Source organism: Rhincodon typus, chromosome 10 (assembly GCF_021869965.1).
Source record: "Rhincodon typus isolate 14 chromosome 10, sRhiTyp1.1, whole genome shotgun sequence".
Classification (NCBI taxonomy): Eukaryota; Metazoa; Chordata; class Chondrichthyes; order Orectolobiformes; family Rhincodontidae; genus Rhincodon; species Rhincodon typus.
This window is the reverse complement of record NC_063341.1, coordinates 8590723-8612461: the sequence shown is the minus strand read 5'-3', so window position 1 is coordinate 8612461 and position 21739 is coordinate 8590723. Positions and strand designations below refer to the sequence as shown.

The window sequence follows — 21739 nt, the reverse complement described above, 5'->3', positions numbered from 1 at the left end:
TCAGATTCGGTTAGATGTAGTTAAGAGAAGGTTTGGCAACAGCGATTTGCTTGAACATGAACATTTATTGAAAAATAATAGAAGACAAAAAGAATAAATAAATATTAAATATTGAATAAATAAAAAGGATGGAAAAAGAGAGGGAAAAATCAATGAGTCTGTCAGGGACCCACCAATCGATGGCTGGTCTGGAGGCTAAGGTTGTTCCTGGCACCGTTTGCGATCCCGAACGGTGGTGAAGTCCAGCGTCTTGGAATGAAACTTTCTTTCTCTTTATACGGTGTAACAAACAGCTAGGCACAGAAAAACTATGATAGAAAAACCTCTTCGGCACGTACAGGAATGTTCACGGGTCTCATTCAAGGTCATGCAGCTGTCGAATATCATCAACTATTTTAGCCCTTCTGACCATCCTATACGGAGGTATGGTTTGCAAATGACACCAAACCTGGAGGTGTGGTGGACAGCAAAGAAGGTTACCTCAGAGCACAATGGGATGTTGATCAGATGGGCCAATGGGCTGATGAATGGCAGATGGAGTTTAATTTAGATAAATGTGAGGTACTTCATTTTGGAAAGGCAAATCAGGGCAGAACTTATACACTTAATGGTTAGGTCCTGGGGAGTGTTGCTGAACAAAGAGACCTTGGAGTGCAGGTTCATAGTTCCTTGAAAGTGGAGTCGCAGATGGATGGGACAGTGAAGAAGAATTTCATGCTGTGACTGTACAGGACATTGGTTAGGCCACTATTGGAATACTGCATACAGTTCTGGTCTCCCTGCTAAAGGAAAGATGTTGTGAAATGTGAAAGGGTTCAGAAAAGATTTACAAGGATGTTGCCATGGGTTGGAGGCTTTGAGCTATAGGAGAGGCTGAATAGGCTGGGGCTATTTTCCCTGCAACGTCAGAGTCTGAGGGGTGACCTTATAGACGTTTATAAAATCATGAGGGGCATGGATAAGCTAAATATAGAGGTCTTTTTTCCCAGGGTAGGGGAGTTCAAAACTAGACAGCGTAGGTTTAAGGTGAGAGGGGAAAGATATAAAAAGGTTCAAACGGGGAGCTTTTTCACGCAGAGGGTGGTGCGTGTATGGAATGAGCTGCCAGAAGAAGTGGTGGAGGCTGGTACAATTACAACATTTAAAAGGCATCTGGATGGGTACATGAATAGAAGGGTTTAGAGGGATATGGGCCAAATGCTGGCAAATGGGACTGGAATTATTTAGGACATCTGGTCAGCATGGATGAGTTAGACCAAGGAATCTGTTTCTGTGCTGTCTATCCCTATGACTCTATTTAAACTGTATGAAACTTCATCCACAGCTTTTAAGTTATGATGTAATTCCAAGGTCAAACTATCTCCAGCACACTGTGTGTCCTGATGATGGGATCAAACGCAGAACCTGAGGTCATGCAAGTGGGTCCACGTTGACAGTTTTACCAGCATTTAAAGACAGCAGCCTGCCTCTCTGAGGCTGCAGAAGAAGTCAACGTTAAGGTTGCAAGAAAGGGAGAACACCTCCATATTGAACTATCTCTGCAGAAATTACTGGAAGCCCAACTTGGTATCTCGCCACATGATGGAAAAGAATGTTTCCACACTGGTACAATCCACAATGGCCTGCTACAATGGCTGTCAATAGGCCAACCAGTTGAATTGCATTATTGCCGTCTGGTCAGTTGGTGCAGTTACCATCTCTGGGGATATCACTGCTGGGAGGAATATGTTGAACTTACTTCCCAATTCCACATTACCATTCCTCCCAGCCTGTCTCAAGAGAGAGACAGCTGATCCAAAGTCAGCCCAATATATCTCCACTGCATATCGAAGACTCCAATTTTGATTTTAGAGCTGGAGCTCTGTACGCAGAAGCTGAGAAGGCTACACACTTGGACAACGTAAAGTTGGGGAGACGTTGGTTCAAGCACCTCATCTGCATTAACCCCATTTGTTTCCAGCCAAAGGTTTGGGTTGGAAGTGTAAAGCAGGCAGTCACCACCAGGAACTCTGGGAATGGTCCTTAACATCGGTTAATGGGAGACCATCAGACCACATTGAAGAAGAGACTGAACATGAACACAAAGCTGGGAGCTGTTTGTCAACTCAAAGAAAATCTCAGTGTGAATTCTCTGAAGGATTTGGTTGTTTTAAAGAGACAGTGGATGGATCAGAACAATGGGAAATGAGAAATCAAAGGAGCACAATCAGAGGTGATCATGACATATGAACAAATGAACTGAAGTGGATAGTATTTGGGACAGTAATTGAGATAACTGCTGCAGCTAATTAAGATTGTTAATAGCTAATTAATCACTCTTTCTTATATCTTAACAAAGGCTAAGCAGAAAAAAGATGGAAAGCCAAAAGTGAATTAATTTTTATGAAGATCATGACATAGAGCTATAAAGTAAAACATGTAAAGTTGCATTTGTGAACCCTAACCCTAAATCTATCAAACTTGAAATCGTCATTTGCAACAGTCACACACAGATGTTTGAGATGCTTGGACCTTACTTTTGTTGGCTGCCTTTGTAAAAATCACATAAAGGGAGCAAAAATAGACATAGTGATACTGATATCACGAAAGGCAAGGTCAGTGCTAAAGCATCCGAAGATGGTTGAGCCAAGAAAATGTCCTGAAGAACTCCTGTAAGGGGTGGAATACTAAGAAGTACTGGTGTTATCACAAGACTATTAATCCAGAGAATCAGTTAACTTTCTGGGGATATGGGTTTAAATACTGCCATGGTGGACGGTAGAATTTGAAATAGATAAGAATCGGGAATTATGAGTCTAATGATGGCTGTGAAACCATTGTTGATTGTTGGGGAAAAGCCACCCGGTTCACTAGTGTCCTTTAGGGAAGGAAACTGCTGTCCTTGACTGGTCTAGGTTACACAAAACTTCAGGCCCACAGCAGTGTAGTGGACCCTTAATATTTCAGATGGACAATAAATGCTGGCCCACCCAGCAATCCTGTGAATGAATAAAAAAAATGTCATGGATTACAATGATCAACACAATTACTTTTATTAGTTTCTCGTGTAATTCAGGCCATTTCTTTTTTATTCCCACTCATCCCCATTTTAACAGGGCTACTTGATACCAAACCTGAACTATTTCATTGGAGTTATGAATGGAGCTGAACAGTTAATGATCAATGATAGAATAGTGGAATGTGATAGGGCCCAGGGACACTACTCATGCAAACTCCTAAGTGACTGCAATGATTTTTGCCCAACAGCCATGACCGTTCATCTGTGTGTCAGATATGATTTCCAGGAATGAAGCGTTTACCAATTGCTTCCCATCAACCACAGTTTTACTTGGGCTCCCCATACACAGTTGAACATCATCTTGATGCTGAGTGCAGTTGCTGGTGTTTCTCCACTAATTGACAGGATCACTTGTATCTGTTGTAAGGCTACGTATCATACTGCAGAGACAAAATATTCTCCTGCCCTGCTGCATACGCACTTGGCAAGCAACTGCACCATTAAATTCCTGCACATCTCTGTTTGTTAAAAGAGATTCCAATTCAATTCACCAAGCAAAGAGTCTTGTTATTTTTATTACGTTGTGCAGAAAAGTAGTTAGAAAAGTATTTTATTTGTTGTGAAATACTTTGGGGTGTCCTTTGGTAATGCCATTGCAAATTCTTTTTTAAATGAATAATATATCAAATCTAAACAAATTTGTTATATGTATACAACAATATAGGCTCATACGCTTCAAGACATGTCAGAGAAGAAGTATATAGACATGGACAAAGAGGTGTTGATGAGCTATTAGTTAACTTGAGCTGTTAGTCAAAAGGAAATGCCAATAATTAATATGTTGTTCTTATTATCTTTTAATAAGATTCTGGTGATTCTGCCTTCTGTTTTGTTCTTACAGTGAAACTCTCTCTAGCTGTTGTGAAATCTCTCAACCGTTAATGAAATGTTTATCTATAAGCATGTGTTTATATATAAACTATTTAATTTGCTTTTCTCGACAAACAATCTTTTTCATACATATTTCTCCCTTTTGAAGCTTGCCTTTGTGATTGAAAAAAATCTCGATAACTCTGTCTTCGTTCTAAGTGTGAGCAATTGAAATTCTAACCAGAACCAGCACAGTAAGGACCCAACACACCCCAAGCCGGCTTTCCACCTTCTACTCTGTATAAACCTGAAGTTGTATATAACTGTGCTGTCCATCTCTAAATTTTCACTAAATCTCATGCAGCCATCACCCTGTGCTTGCTGATCTCTATTGATTTATGGTTATCCCACCTAATTTTATTTTTACAAAACTCATTCTTGTTTTCCCCCATGGCTTTGTCTTTCCTAATTTTAGTAATCTCCTACAGCACCCCAAGGTTCCTGTATTCCACTGACTGTGACCTGTTCAGCGTTTCAGATTTTAAACATTCTAGCCACTAAGACACTGAACTCTGAAATTTCCCCTCTAAATTTCTCCACATCTCTCCCTGCTTTGTTCCTTAAGGCATCCTTAAAAGCTAACTCTTGACCAAACTTCTGGTTACCTGCCCCAATAAATAATGTGGTTCAGTGTCAAAATATTGATTGATAACACTCCTGGAAATATATTACTACATTAAAGGTGATGTAGGAATATGTTGCGTATACCTCCAACTATAGAAAAAAGCAAAATTTTTGCAGGTGCTGGAGATTGGAAATAAAAACAGAAATTGCTGGAGAAACTCTGCAGGTCTGGCAATATCTGTGGAGAGAGAAACAGAGTTAACATTTCTCATCCAATCTGACACTTCTTCAGAACTTGGCTCTATCCCCCTGTTTCTCTCTCTGCAAATGCTGCCAGACTTTTGAGTTCCTTCCTTCAATATAGATGTTGAGTTCAATTGACATGATGGGCGAGATTTTAACTCCTTCAAAATGCTTCCAATTAAGCATATTTCGAGTTGGACCCTAATTGTCTGGTTCAAATTAAGTGCTATCCATTTTAGCTAATTTATTTAATATTAAACTTTATTGATTCAGTTTGAGTTTCATAACATTGTCTTGTAATGGCCAGCTACCCCTTATAACTATAGTGTGTCTAGAATTGACTATCTCTGATTTCAAGGGATCAACCTCATGTTCCTTCAAGTATTTCAAAAGCATTTAAGCTGATCCTACAAACCTCACTTGGTCCCTTTTTGACTTTGTATTTTTCACTCCTTAATGAAAAATACCGGGGTGAAAATGTTTGTTTTTGATACATGTGGATGTTCATTATCTAAAATTCCACAATCAAACTCCATGGGCAGAGTCTTTATAAGTAACTGAACAGTGGGGTCTATGACAGGATGTGTGATGTTCATCATATTCTTTCTTCTCTTTATTCAGAAAGGCCTGGCTTTGTTTCCTTGCCTTTCCCTACCGTTGGAATGTGCCCAGCCAGGACCTGGAACACCTCTTCCTTCAAGATCATCCTCGAGTTTTTATTATGGATCTTTGCCTCCTTTTCATCCTGGCTACACAATAACCCCCAGGGCTACATAATCCCTCATCCCACTGAAGTTAGCCCTCTTCAATTTTCTCTTCCCTCGGGGTGATTTGAATCTGAGGATATCATAATCACTGACTCAGAAACACTAGATGCACTTGGCAACCGTTTGTCTAAAACTAGATCCAGCAATTTCTCTTTCTTAGTTGGATTGAGAATTTACTGATAAAGAAATTTCTCCTGGACCTAATTCAGGAATTACTCCCCCTCCTGAAGCTTTTACTTGAAAATTATCCAATTCATTTTTTTTGGGTAATTGAAGCTTCCCATTATCACCACTCGAAAGTTCTTACACATCACTGCAGATTTGCTCCTCCATCTCTCTCTCTCAATGTTTGGACGCCTATCGAATGCCCTTAGTTCTATAATCACTCTCTTTATTTTGCTCAAATGGATTGCCCACTCTTCCTCTATTTCAAAAACTACAATATCTTCCCTAATAGGTACTGCCACCACTCCTCTCTTTCTTTCCTTTGCCTGTGAATAATAAATGTTGAGACCTCACCTTTTCAATAATTCATGTTTTCATCATTGGTGGTACAATATATTTCCATACGGCAATTTGTGCTTTTAACGTTCTCACCACAATTTGAATATTGGATTGTCAACCTGCCTCTGTAGGTCTCATTACCCTTCTCGCTGTCCTCCGATCTAATATTGCACTACTTCCTTCACACATTTGATTTCTCTTTTCTACTTCTTTATGTTGGCCCATGGACCAGGAGATAGAGAGAAAGCTTAAAAAGTCACGCCATAAGGGTGTAATAATTTCTGGGTTACCGCAGTGCCATTTGCTAGCAAGTTTAGAAATGTTTTATCAGCTGTGGTTAAATTGGAACATCTTAGTCTCAAGATTCTGGGTAGATACATGTACCCCTATCAATTTAGTTTAAGTTCTCTCCGAACACTGTAGTGAACATCCCACACTGCCAGTGGTCCCATTTGTGTTAAGGAGCCTGGCCCTCTTCAATAGGCACCTCCTTCATAAAAACTGGTCTCAATGTTGCAAGAAACTGAAGAATTGCCTCTTGTACCATATCTCAAACAAGGCTTTGATCTTCCCATTTAAAAAAAGTGTGTGTGTGTGTGTGTGGAATGTATTTCCATTTACATTTTACAATGAATAGCAATTTATCGTCACTTGTATTTATGAAAATATCTATGAAAATGTGAGATACATTTTAAAGTGTTGTCACTGTTGGAAATCAGAAATGCAGCAGCCAGTATGCACCCAACACGCTTCCACAAACAGCAATGTGTTAATGACCAGATATCTTCTTTTCCTGTAAGCACTCTCTTCACTACTGTACTCAAGCCCTAGAGTATATCGTGAACCAAGAATCTTGAGACTCTGAGATGTTCCGATTTAACCGCAGCTGACACATCATTTCTAAGCTTCCTAGCAAATGGCACCTGGGTAACCCAGAAATTATTACATTGTGGTGTGACTTTATAGCTTTCTCTCTATCTCCTGGAAGTCTGACACTAAGACTTCAAAACCTGCCATCGCTAAGTCGTTGATGGTGACTTGTATTGTAACTTCCGACTCTCTCACTTCCAGCTGCAGAAAATTCTGCACGCTCTCTGTGGTGCCCTTCATCCATGTGTGAGACAAGATGACAGCCACTGAAGAACTTGCCAGTTCATGTAGCTGTGACATTGCCTAGAATAACTACATTGTTTTGCTTTGCTGCTCTGTCCTGTGCAGTCCCTTGCCCATTGTTCCAATGGTCTTTACTGTTTACCTTCAAGACTTGATCATTCTGAGCAATCTCCAATGCTGAATACCAATTTGAGATTGGCACCTCCCCCAAAGTCTCCTGTGCTTCCTGCCATTTCTGGTTGACTACCCATATAATATCCAAACCAACCCTTGCCCTGTGCGGTGGCCAGCCTGCTATATTGTAAGATCCAGGAGGTAGTCAGCCTCCCTGACTCTCTGCAGTTTCACCAATTTGGAAAAACTGACCACATGATCAAGTAGCTGGAGACACAATCTAAACAGATAGTTTCCCCCAAGATACACATGGCAGATGCTGAAGTTGTAACATGGTACAGGAGTTGTAAACAAAAGGCCTCAGCTGCCTATGACTGATCTAAAATAAAATCTGTTCCCCTTTTGAAAATGAATAGCTTAAACTAACTAAATTTTTAATAATATCCTAGACTTCGATTGTCAGATCTCGCTATCTCCCAGTGTCTCAGTAAGACCCTTTTTTTATTTTGTTAACTACCCAATCAGCACCTCTTCCTTCATCTAAAAGAATCCTTGGAACTGGACTCTATGCTGCATATTTGATATGGTTCATCCTTCCTTTGTAATCTATTTATGTTATCTGCAAATGGCTTGATGGTAAAAGCATAATCAAAAATCTCCCAGAATTTATCCTTTGTGGTTACTCAGTGTGGTAAACTGTACAGTCAACTGGGGAAGACAATTTCCCACACCTTTTAACAGAGAATTCAGGCAAGTTTCCATTCCTAATTAAACCAATTATACTGGAATTACTTAATATAGTATATTTATTTTGTACTTAATTTCTTCGTTCATCATGTCATTTCTTGATGTTGGGTGGTTTTTGCACATGGACACCACTTACCACCACAGGTACTGGCAAATTTTACCTTAGCTTTGTCATTTCTTCTTCGTTTTCACTGCAGCTGGAGAGAATATCCTGCTGCTAAGAAAAAGCAGTCAGCAGTGAGTCACATCATTTTGTACAGTAAAACGCTAAATCTCAAAGCTAACTGAAATACTGAGAGATTGTGGGTTTGATGATAAGTGCAGGGATTCTTGTAACTGGCTCTCTTGATCTGATCCCATTCGGGAGGTTCAGAATCTTGGCTGTTCTATAGTCATGCGTTCTGTTTGGTGAGGATCTGGGTGCTTGAGCTTCTTTATTTTACTATTTATTACTTATTAAGACTGTGCTGTGCATCTTACAGAATGTTGATGAACCTACCCAATACCAAAACATTGCTAATGATCAGGACAATTCCTGCTGGAAAGACCCTGAAATAGGAATGCTCAAGGCTTCAAGTAGAATTGTGAAGAGATTGAGGTTGAGAAATCTCCAAAGAGCTTTTTTAAAAAATGTTCAAAGAAATTGAATATTTAAAGCCTTGGCTGGGATGCTCCGGGAACTGGTGACCCTTCCTCAGACTCTTCTGAGGAAGGGTCACCGGACCCGAAATGTTAACTCTGTTTTCTCCTTCACAGATGCTGCCAGACCTGCTGAGCTTTTCCAGCAACTTTGTTTTTGTTCCTGATTTACAGCATCCGCAGTTCTTTTGGTTTTTATGTTCCAGGAACTGCCCTCCCTGCCCATCCCAGCTTTTTCAGATATGAAAGATCTGTCATGCAGTGGAAGTGCACAAAAAATAAACTATCAAAACAATTTCTTGAAGGACAGGAAGAGGCATCTGTACTGCATGCACAGAGATTTTTGTTTTGCATGAATGGTTTGTGTTGAGAGAATTAAAGTATTGCTCTCTTGAGTAAAATAATTTTCACAACCGATAATAAAAGTACTTTAACTTATGTAGGTTGTTATTTTATAGATCACTCATTCAGTTCCTGTACCAGCTGAGGTCACCACAAAGGTCCCACCTTCTCAACCCCATCCCCTCGCCTGAGACGTGGAGACCCTCAGGTTAAACCATCACCAGTGCTCTCTTACTGAGGGCAGAGCAGCCCTGTGGTCCTCTCGGACTATGAGGACTTTACCTTGACATAGATCTTTAATTGTATTTAATGTTAAACAGGTAATGACAAGGACCAATCAACAGTTTCTAAATCCGTACTTCAATATATCTCAGTCATGAACCTTTAGTTGAATGTGCAATCTGATTGATAGGCAGCCTGTCCATCACCTTAAGGATTCATTTCATTTGCAAGATGCACTGCAGCAACTCATCTAACCTCCCTTGATGACACCTTCCAAACCTCTGACCGCTAACGCCTAGAGCAACAGATACATGAGAACACCACTGCCTGCGAGTTCCCTTTCAAATCACACACCGTGCTGACTTGGAAGTGTACCAGTTTTCTTTCACCGTCATGGTGCCAAATGCCTTAAACTCCGTTAGAGCACCTACACCGTCTGCAGAAGTTTAAGAAGGCAACTCACCACCATCTTTGCAAGGGCAATTAGGGATGAATAACACATGCTGACCTTGACAGTAATGGCTACTTCTCATGAAAGAATAAAAAAAGTCCTTCAGGGTGATAACTGTTGAATGGAAGATGATAAATTAGTTGCTGCAAGACTTGCTATGATCAAAACTTCCTTCTCAGCCTTGCCACCGCAGACTAAATTTTTACAGCTTTTTACCAAGATGCTTGCTTCAAAACCTCACCAGTTTAAACTTCCAGGTAATACTTGCATGTCTATGCCATAGAAACATGACCATGTTTTGCTGTTGGATACTCGGTGGTCAAATTTACTTGCAGATAATCATCCCCTGGTTTTATACATGAAGACTGGTTCCACAGCTATATATCCAGGGCACCAAGGTGCATTAGGTTGACTAGTCCTCACCAGTGTAGGCTCTCTGCTGACTGTTATCTATAGCATGCAAAAGGGCTGCAAAATTGTAGAAATGCATTGAATTGGTGAGTGACAAAAGTCTAGCTAACAATAGTTAGATACTTGGTATCTGATGTTGATGGATAGATCATCTTGGATCTGCCTTTTTATTTGTCATTTCAAGCTAGGTCTTAAGTGTTACTGGTGACATGCACTTAATATGTTTGTTGGATTATAGTTTTCTGGAGTTGGCACCCTTTGGTCTCAAAGAGGGCATTTGGAAAAGAAACAACACTTTTTTCTGCGTATATTTGCATACGTAAAAGCCCTTTAAATGTCATTCATTTGTCAGCTCTAAACCACTTCCACTCTATCTTAAAGATGTAGAATTGCAAATAAGTTATTCATATTCTAACCAAATTAGTTTTATCTGGAAGGACTTCTGGTTGTATAGCAGTTCACACACAAGAAACAATGTTTTTAAAGTTGCTGTGCAAGAGTTTTTCTTCTTTCTAGTTTGCCTTAGGTTAGGCATATCTGCACTATATTGGCTATTAGTATGTATTTTAATGTTTGTGGTTAACTTTGCATATTTCTCTTTTCTCCTCAATAATATTTTCATTTTATTTTGTGACAGAAGTCATTTATTCCTAAGCAAACACTTCTATTTTAATTTCTGATCTCCAGCAATGATAGTACTTTGCATTTGTATAATGCCTTTGTAACAGCTGTTAGAGTTGTCTCAAGTTAATTTACATGTAATGAGTTACTTTAAAGTGTAATGACATGTGGGAATCATCATACCTATTGGACTGTAGATGTGACAAGATGTTCAAGCAGTAGGGAATATGCTGAGTGATCTTTGTTTGTTTCCTCTTGAACTCCATGACTGTCTCAGTCTCCATTATTTTGTTGATGCCAGTGCAGGTCAACTTTAAATGTGCCTCAATGAAGATTGTTCACCATGAGTCCCTTGCTATTGGGTCAAGAAATTTTTAAGTCCATCTGAATCACTAGGACAAGCTGATAGGAGAGTGGGTTAATATTTCGTCAGAAGGATGGAGTCTTTCCTGGTCCAGTAGTCCAAATGTACAGTAAGATAATGGATTAACAAATCACATTATGTATTCAAGTACTGATGCAGATGTGATGGCCCAAAGGGCTTTTCTCTGTGCTGTAGACCTCTATAACGCTATGTGTAAGTCCTGGAAAAATGCATTAAACCATAATGAGGCAAGCAGACACGGACTGATATAAAACATGAATGTCGACATCATCCTTGGAAATTCTGTTAACCTCAGGATTACCACTTGTCCAGTTTTGAATGGACTTACCAGAACTGTGTAAAATGGAAATTAGGTATCCAAGGTCCGTTCTTCACAGTGGTAGTTGTGCTACGAGCTTTTGATCATCTACAAAAGAAAGCTCAAAATCAAATCCATAGCTGTGTTGTGGTTTAGTTGCTTTTTTGGCTTGATCTTACCTTTACTGGTATCCAGCTTCTCTAGTCAATGACATTGGTGATGCCAAGGGTGACTGGGAATTGGTTGTGAGTTAATTAGCTGTAAACTGTGACCATTGCCAGATTGGGGGTTTTAAAACAAAGGGTTTTAAAACAAAAAGCAGGGTTAAGATATGTGGTGTATGGACTCTGCAGAAAGGTTGGTTGGAAAAAGAGTGTTAAGTTGAATTTGCATGTATATTGTTTGGATCATTGCATTGGATTTATTTGGATATCACTAACTACAACAGTTTTACTGTATTCATGTTGGTTTATTGCTGTTCTCCTAGGTAAATCAATGGAGCTACGGCAAATACATCAGTTTATTTAAATGTGATCATCTTGAAAATGACATCAAATAACTATAATCTATTTTGATGTACTCCCCCCAGCACTCCAGATACCAAATGTAGATAGACTGATAACAAAGCTGTTCTTTGGTATCCTGGGGATTTAAAAATTTGTTTTTGCTGCCGTTCTTTCTGCTATTTAAATAAAGCTCATTATGGAGAAGCGTTTGTTTTCATATAAAATAGACTGAGAAATAACTGGCTTTTAATCTTTTTTCTCTGTAGTCCCTGGCCATACACAGTGTTTCAGCGTGGCTTTGATCTGGTGTTGGGAGAACAGCCATCAGACAGAATTTTCAGGTAAACCCACTCTTTATGTATTAAATCCTAACATGTTTGTTGACCGCCACAAGTTCTTTTGCAAATGCAAACATCTGACACATAACATTTAAACAAAATAATGGTATCTAATGCCTCACTTGGTAAAATGAGCCTATCTGTGTTTCACAAGATTGCTGAGTAGGAATAATTTCAAATCATTCCCTGTGTAAGCTCACATTCTATGTCAGCCAAAGATGTTAGTGTCACGGCTGAGTGCACACCTACTGGGTTCAATGTCATAGTCAGCGGCCAGGAATTGCTCACCGCTAACTTTGTCGAAACCAACCTTCAAAGACGTAATGCTCTCTGGGCCACAGATGTCCCCTTTGCCGACTGCAGTTTAGATCTGGCACCGAGTCAAGAGAATCTCCAGGCATCCGGCAATGGTGATGTCATCAAGCAGGGTAACAGCCAGTCAAATTATAAGTTATAAATTATAATCGAAGTATAAACCACAACATTGTTGCACTTTGACAGTTAGTGAAATAGCTCAGTATATATTGGATTATGACTGAAGCTAGAGTGTAATAATCTTCTGAAAAGAAATTTGTGAAATTTTGTGTAGCAGAGACATTTCACATTCAGCATATATAATGTTACTTTTATTACAGAGCTGGCAGCTCTGACAGCAAGATTTCACTGGTGGCAGCTCCTGGGACTGCCACCATGCCTGTCTATCTGCTCACGTGGGCTTCATGTGGTTTTGGTCATGGTGATGGGACTACCTAGCTTCTTGGAAAATTCAGCTTATATCAGAGCAGTAGGAGTTCTCGTCAGTTCAATAATTCCTACTTTGCATTCTGGTGATGGCTCAACAGTACATCCCTGCAAAGCAGAGAATCACCAGGGGAAACTTTTTGAATGTGCACATCGTTGGATCTGGAAGTTGCTGTCAGTTTCAGGAGAGTAATGAAGACAAACACTGATTGATGATCGCAATTGTGACCCACCTATGTCCAGGCCTACTTTCTAATAACAGATAAGCCTTGAATAAACTTTCCTCATAATCTCAGGCAATGGAAGTTGCAAAGAGATCTGTCCATTTTGCGGTCACAGAATAATTGATGAGCCCCATTATACGATGAAAGGACTATCTCTGTTGGAATAGCAATGGGTCAATCTATTTCTGTTAGAAATGTTTCTTCTACCTGATGAAATTATAGACTTTCTTTGTTATTAGATGCCAATAAACTAATCTCTGTTAGTATCAAACTCTCTTCATAGTTCTGCTATCACTTTCAAATTATCATTGCTGGACTCCCAAATGGTCTAGACTGTCACCAGTTTTGTTTATGACATAGCTTTGACTTGATTATCCTCTTGTTGCAGAAGCTCTGTCATTTAATGCTTATGTACATCATTTTGTTTTAGCCTAAGGCCTACAACAAGATTTAAAACATACACTTTGACACACATTACAATCATTCCACCTCCCATCTACTGTCTAATTTCCTTTCAAATTACTTCAGCTGTACAATGTTGAGTTCAATTTGATCCTTTATCTAATAACTTGGGTTGCCTAAGATTCTGTCCTCTCTCCCAGCTAACATGTTTTAAATATGCATTGCATCATTCACTCTCTATGCCATCCTAGTTATTACTTTGTTAATAATTTTATTGGCTACTTGTCCCAATAACCTTACTTATTTACACAATAAGAATATCGTGATACGTGAGGACATAATTTTAGTGGAAAAATAATGCACAAGGTAGAGGTCAGCAGCAATATTTTTCATTTAATAGAAAAAGAAGGAACTGCAGATGCTGGAATTTAGAAACAAAAACTGAAATTGCTGAGAAAAACTTAACGGGTCCGGCAGCATCTATAGAAAGAAAACAGAATTAACGTTGCAGGGTCCAGTGAACCTTCTTCAGAACTGAAGTCCTGCGGAAGGCTCAGTGGACCCAAAAAGTTAACTCCTTTTTCAGTTAATATCTGACTGAGTTCCTCAGTCCTTGGTTAAGCTTCTTAGCATTGGACAGACTCTTCCCCTCTTGAAGAATCCTGCAAAAGAGATGCATTTGTTAAATCAGCATTGCCCAGCCCCTTGTCTCACTAAACCATAAATCACTGTTTACATCCCTTTTCCTGGCTGTGTTTTGGTTCCTGTCTGGCCACTTGAGAGGTCTTGTGATACAGTAGGTGGCAACTCAACCTCTGAACCAGAAGCTCTTTGTTTGACTTCCACTCCAGAATTGATGGCCTATTAATTGGTGGCAAATAGGCTGATTATCAACCTGCAGGCCCTTAAACTATACACAAGCGCCAGGCAGTAAGAGTGGGAATAATTCCTTGTTGGGTATGTGATGGTAAGAAAGTTGGAGCTTCGACCATCACTATCTATAGCTGTAGACAGCACCACACACACAAGTGCACGTTTCCATGGCAACTTGGACTTCCGGAATGATTTGTAACACATAGCCATGTATTGGCACTTGTTATCCTCTTCATTTATCAGAAGCTTATCTGCTTTCAAGCCTTTTTGAAAGCTCTTCCTTCCTAACTAGGTAGATGTATTTCCTTGCAAGAGGAATTCCTGGTGGGTCACCATGCTGAGTTTGAGCTTTGCCCTGTCCTCCTGGTCACAACAATGTGCCAAAATAAATATTGAGTTTTCAGTATCTGATGATTTTGGTCTTAAAGTTTGGAATTCAGAGATACAATAAAACCCAAGTTAAATCACTACTGCTTCAAAAATAAATGAATAAAAAGGCTGCCTACCAGTGAGCGGAGAATAAATCTTTTTCTAGCTGTTCTAATAGCAGTTTGTTTAGATTACTCCAAAGACTACCATTATGTCAGTATTACTGCTAGGCTGTTTTCCACACTTATTTTTATCTCAGTTTAAGTTTACAGTGAGATTGACAGCTCAAATATGTAATTAAAATTTTGATTGTCTTTGTGGGTTGTTGAATACAGTTCTGTTTATATTAGTAAAGGATTAGAATGAATTGCTATTACGTTAGCATGGGGGTCTGTGCTGCCATAAGAGATGGCAAAAGTTGACAATAATTTGCAATGGTGTCACTAACGGGTCAAGGGTTTTGACAGGAGGGTATGAAGGGCAATTGGGGTGCTTGGGGAGCATGAGTAACATGAGTTGGCTTTGTTGGAGAGTGTGTGGTGTTGAGGGAGCAGGCCTACAGGACCAAGTATTTGTGGAAACAACCAGAATGTAGTCCCGGTGGACTGGAGCAAGCCTTTTGAACAGCATCCCCTGGGACTCACCAACAGACCTGACCCTGGAGCAATGGGAATGATTCCATTCCACACATACCACAGGGCAAAGATCTTGCTATGGAGGTGAGTTCCTCCCAAGACAGGTACGGTGACCAGGGAGATTCTGGGGAGTGCTTGAGCAGATTTCATATGCTTTTCTAGAGTGAGCACACCTTCTGCATCGATTTGTGATTCCCATGTTACAGTCCAAGACCCTACTATATGGAAGATATGAAGACATATCCCCCATCCCCCCCACCTCTCTGAGAATCAATCAGACCCCATTCTGTCCGCCAGCAAAATTTGAAACATAGACCAAAGTGCAACGTTAGCCTCTCACCTGCCTTTTTAAAGGTCCACAAATTGATTCTGGCCCCACATAATCCAGGTTTAAAACTCGGTTTTAAATGCTTGTTCCAGGATGAACAAACATTGACCTTCGCAAGGCAGAGCACATCAACGACATCTATTTGCAGCTATATTGCTGCATCTTAATTCCTTCACTGTGCCAGATTGGTTAACAGCCAAGTTTCTGCAAGGATGATGGGGGTAAAGAGCTAACCTCACAGGAACAATGGTCTCTTGTGGAAGGCATTGTTCATTAAGCAGGAATCTGGTGTTAAGGGCTTCTTGGCCTTCGTGGTAACCAAGGCAGAATGGCCAACCATGAAACAGATGTAACTTGTCTACACGGTCCTTGAATGGATAATCTTAGAGTTACAAGGGTCTCGGACAGGAGTTGAGCTTTCTGGAAATTTCAAGAGAAAACATAAGTGTTTTGAAGACTTTGACAGCGTAACCTTGGAACAACCTTCAGAGAAGGAAGACCTGAGCTCGGAGTTCAGCAAAGGACAGATCCAGTTGAGTGACTGATGCCTGGCCAGATCTTCATCAGTGCAGGTAATACTTAAGTTTTAGTCATGAGTCTGAGGCAGCTTTGTTTGTAACCTGATATGATTTGATGCAGCAGTGTTAAACTGACTGAGTGATAAATAAAGAAGTACATTGCAGTAACAGTACAGGCTATGATTGTTGTGTGCACTGATGTTGATTGTGAGAGGGTAGCAGATAACACTGTTGGTTGTTATGATCACAAACAAGAACATCAAATTATGTCAGGATCGGATTAAGGACCAGTAACCTCTCCTGTTTAAAGGAAAGGAATTTTGACATCTTATTTATTTACTGCGAGGATGGACAAAAGATTCCATACTTGTTAAACAAACAAAAATAAACGTTAGCATACAAGATTAGGAAAAAACCAAAATACTCTGCAATATAGAGAGTTTATATTCTAACATCCAAAATTACATGAGAAAAATATGGATTTCCAGAAAAACAGTGGTTGAACACCCCACAGAGCACATTAAGTAGTAAATACAGTCATGACCGATCTGTGGATTTCTTAGCAACCTACCCAGATATTAGGAAAACTGTGGCTCACTAAATTTAGTTAAAACCTTTTGCCTCTTTTGCTATAGATTCCAATTCTTCAATTTTGAAAATCTCCCCTCTAATCACCCACAAATGCTCAATGACTGGTCATGATGAGCTAAAAGGTCTCTTTCTGTGCTGTACAAATTCTGTGACTGTATGACATTTGGGTTGACAATGATTTCATTAAATGGTAGAGCATATGTGATGAGCCGAATGGCCTACTCTGCTCCGATGTCTTTTCGTCTATTGGTCTTATGGACATTGGAATGCCTGCAGAGAAAAGCTCAAAAGAGCTATCTGAAAGTTTCTTCTCAACCTCTTAAACTTAGGATAAAGTTAGTTGTGATAGAGCAGTGGAGACTTTGTCTGTTAATTCAATACGTAGCATTTGCTGATATGATCTTCACTGTTTTTGCAAACATATGAACATACAAATTCAGAGCAGGAGTCAGCCAACTGGCTCCTCAAACCTGTCCACTAATCAATAAATTCATAGCTGAGCTGATTTAGCCTCCGCTCCACATCCTGATAACCTTTGACTCCTTTGTTATTTATAGCAAGCCTGTTCAAGTTTGTATGAATTTAATGGACAGTGTAGCTTGAAAGTGTTGAATTAAGTTGGAATTGGCCACCCACTTCAGCTTTTAGTTCGACCTTTGCCAATTGTAGGAGCCATCAACATCCACAGAGGAGTACTCTGACTGATGATTGAGAAAAAGCTAATGAAATCTTGCAGTCTGATTGATAGCCAGCAAAGAAATATAAGCCTGTCACTCAACCGCAATTTGAACGCATGCCCAACACAAAGAGTAGCAGTGCAGTACCAAGTCAATCAGTCACTCTTTGCACAAGCTGAGAGAGTACTGTTAAACACTTTAATTTGTCTGAACTCAGACGTGCTTTTAAAATGGTAAGTGAAGAGGATTAAGGTAATTAAGGCAATCACAGTTTAATGAGGTGCAAAGAGCTTATTGACTTGTCTGAGATAGCTGGTGTGCCTTAATACATTGTATGTGCCACCTTTGTAATTGTCATCTATGGTGAGGAAAAATGATTATTGTTAATTGCTCAGTGTGGATTGTCACTCGCCATGAGCATGAATAATATAAATAGTGGGGACTGTGCAAGGTGCCTTCAACAGAAAGCATTACCTTACCTTCTTATTGAATCCAAAATTCATTGTAAACACTGAAGAGGAAAGATCAGATTAGGACGGCATAGTGGCTCAGTGGTTAGCACTGCTGCCTCAGAGCACCACGGACCCAGGTTTGATTCTAGCCTTGGGCGACTGACTGTGTGCATTCTGACTTTCTACATTCTACCCGCGTCAGTGTGTGTTTCCTCCAGGTGCTCCAGTCTCCTCTCACAGTCCACAGATATGCAGGTGAGGTGGATTGGCTGTGCTAAATTGCCCATAGTATCCAGGGATGTACAGGCTTAGGTGGGTTAGCCATGGGAAATGCATGTTGACCCTCAGGTTGAACCACCAGTCATCAATCTCCAATGAAAGAGCAGCCCTATGATCTGATAGGCTATGGTGATTTTACCTTTTGAAGTGAAATGGAAAGCAGATAAGTGGGTTAGGTTGGGGCAATATAAATTGATTTTCGTCTGGAGAAGTATAAGGTGATGCATTTGGTAAGACTAATAAGGCAGGGGAATACACAATAAATTATAGAGTGCAGAGAAATAAGGGTAAAGCCATAATCTCCCTCTCTCTCTCTCACTCACATCAGAGAGTGACGACTGGTGGTGGTTTGGCCTGAGGGCGTCACCACACCTCAGTCAAGGGGTAGAGATTGAGAAGGAAAGCGCTCATGCTCAGACAGTGCAGAAATCAAACCCATGTTGTTGACATTACTCTGCATTGCAAACCAGCTATCTAGCTAACCCCGAGTGAAAAATGAAGAGGAACAGAACGGCATCGGAGTGAATGCCAAACAGGACGAGTGCAGATAAAGTGGCGCAGAAAGCAAACCTTTATTAACCATGGCACAGAAAATGAGATCAGAGAGGTTTTGCTTGAACTGTATAAAATGTAGTTAGGGTACTGTATGCAGTTCTGATCACTGCATGAGTGGAAAGATGTGAGCGAGGGCACAGAGGTTGTACATGGATCAGAAAATTTTAATTATACCATACCCTTGACCACGTTTCAACAGAAGAGCAGGAGTAAGCCATTCAGTTCATCAAGCCTGCTGTACCATCCAGTGTGATCATGGCTGAACATCTACTTCAATGTCTTTTACCCTACCAACTCCATATCCCTTTATGTCATTGCTATTTAGAAATCTGTCAATCACTACCTTAAACACACTCAATGACTTGAACTTATTAAAATGTATAACATTTTGAGGGGGCTGGATACAATGGTGAAAGGCCTATTCCAGTCCATTCAAGACTCCTTAGTGAGGGAGCATATGTCTTGGGCACGGGAATAGAAAACTCATGGGGAATTTATGGAAAATATTTTCATCCAGAGGGTATGTGAAAGGATAGTAAATCTGGAAAGTTTCAAAACATTTAAAAAATGCTTAATATTCATTGGAAATGCTGTAACCTACACGAGTGAAGACTAAGTGGATGATCCATCTCGGCCTCTTCCAGTGGTCCCCAGCATTACAAATACCAGTTTTCAGCCAATTCGATTCACTCCACATGATAGCCACAAACAGTTTGAGACATTGGATGTTGCAAAGGCTATGGGCCCTGACAACATTCGGGCAATAGTACTGAAGACTTGTGCTCCAGAACTTACCGCTCCCCTCGCCAAGCTGTTCCAGTACAGTTATAACACTGGTACCTACTGGACAATGTGGAAAATTGTCCTGTAACAAAAAGCAGAACAAATCCAACCTGGCCAATTACCGCCCCATCAGTCTACTCTCGATCATCAGTAAAATGATGGAAGGTGTCATCAACAGTGCTACCAAGCAGCACCTGCTCAGAAATAACCTGCTCAGTGAAGCCCAGTTTGGGTGCAACCAGGGCCACTCAGCTCCTGACCTCATTACAGCCTTGGCTCAAACATGGACAAAAGAGCTGAATTCCAGAGGTGAGGTGAGAGCGACAGCCCCTGATATCAAGACTTCATTCGACCGAGTGTGGCATCAAGGAGCCCTCGCAAAACTGGAATCAATGGGTATGAGGGGTAAACCCTCTGCTGGTTGGAGTCATATCTGACACATAAGAAGATGGTCGTGATTGTTGGAGGTCAATCATCTCAGTTCCAGGACATCTCTGCAGGAGTTCCTCAGGGTAGTGTCCTCGGCCCAACCATCTTCAGCTGCTTCATCATAAGGTCAGAGGTGGGGATGTTTGCTGATGATTGTGCAATATTCAGCACCATTTGTGACTCCTCAGATACTGAAGCAGTCGGTGTTCAAATGCAACAAGATCTGGACAATATCCAGGCTTGGGCTGACAAGTGGCAAGTGACATTCACGCCACACAAATGCCAGGCTATGACCATCATCAATAAAAGACAATCTAACCACTGTCCCTTGACATTCAATGGTGTTACCATCACTGAATCCCCCACTGTCAATATCCTGGGGGTTACCATTGACCAGAACCTCAACTGGACTCACCACATAAACACAATGGCTACAGGAGCAGGCCAGAAGCTAGCAATACTGCAGCGAGTAACTCATCTCCTGACTCCCCAAAGCCTGTCCACCATCCATAAGGCACAAGTCAGGAGTGTGATGGAATACTCCCCACTTGCCTGGATGAGTGCAGCCCCAACAACACTCCAGAAGCTTGACACCATCCAGGACAAAGCAGCCCTCTTGATTGGCACCACATCCACAAGCATCCACTCCCTCCACCATCGACGCTCAGCAGCAGCAGTGTGTACTATCTACAAGATGTACTTCTACAAGAAGGCAGCTCACCACCACCTTCTCAAGGGCAGCTAGGAATGGGCAAGAAATGCTGGCCAGCCAGTGATGCCCACATCCACCAAATGAATAGAGAAAAAAAAACCTAAGGGCAGGGACATGGGATTAGTCTAGGTGACTACTCATTTGCCAATGTGGAACAGAAAGGTTTCATATCTTACTTCCATGCATATATCATTCAATAACCTCTCATAATTATTCTAATACCTTGATTATATCTACACTTCCTGTTAGAAGGATAATGCTTGTCTAGTCTGAATTGATGACATGTTTAACTATTGTGAAATCAGGGAACAATTTCCTGTTACAAATATCTCCCTAAATTCCAAAAAAGAAGTGTTTAACGACTTTAATTATAGTAGTGATGCCATCTGGCAAGGAGCATTGAGATTTTGTAGATTTGTCCAGTTTTAAGCATATTAGCTTTATCATTATCACTGCTGTCATCCAGCAGTTAGACTGATGATAGTCTGGGCTGAGTCTTGCCACTTGGATCATTATTAGTGCTGTTCTTTATGAAACGCCAGGAGCCTGCTTTAGTCATCGTCTGTTACATCCCAAACATTGATCGAGAATCAGCAACATGTGTCAACAGAAGGTTTGCAAATTTACTTGTCACGCAGACAGGTAATTAATTTACCTTGGATTGAGCATAGCACTCTGCTGGTAAGTTTCTGCAATCTTGGAGTCAAAACTGGAGACCAGGGTCTTGGATGAGCAATGTTGGGCCCCTGTTCCTGGGATTTAGTTTGAAATCCAGCTGAGACAACTGTTATTCTCCCCCCATCTCCCAACAATGTGTTCTCTACTTGCTAGTAACAAGTATTCTGTTTCAGAGATAGTAGGAACTGTAGATGCTGGAGAATCTGAGATAACAAGGTGTAGAGCTGGATGAACACAGCAGGCCAAGCAGCATCAGAAGAGCAGGAAGGCTGACGTTTCGGGCCTAGACCCTTCTTCAGA

The 21739-nt window shown here is 40.6% G+C and overlaps 1 protein-coding gene across 1 annotated transcript in view; it reads left to right on the top strand.

The window, feature by feature from the left end:
- The window catches only part of astn1 (astrotactin 1), a 1993575-nt gene that overhangs the window by 1004944 nt on the left and 966892 nt on the right, over window positions 1-21739 (top strand). Inside the window, exon 10 of the mRNA XM_048602275.1 lies at window positions 12122-12196. Coding sequence (XP_048458232.1) covers window positions 12122-12196 — 75 coding nt within the window. The remainder of the gene's footprint in view (window positions 1-12121; window positions 12197-21739) is intronic.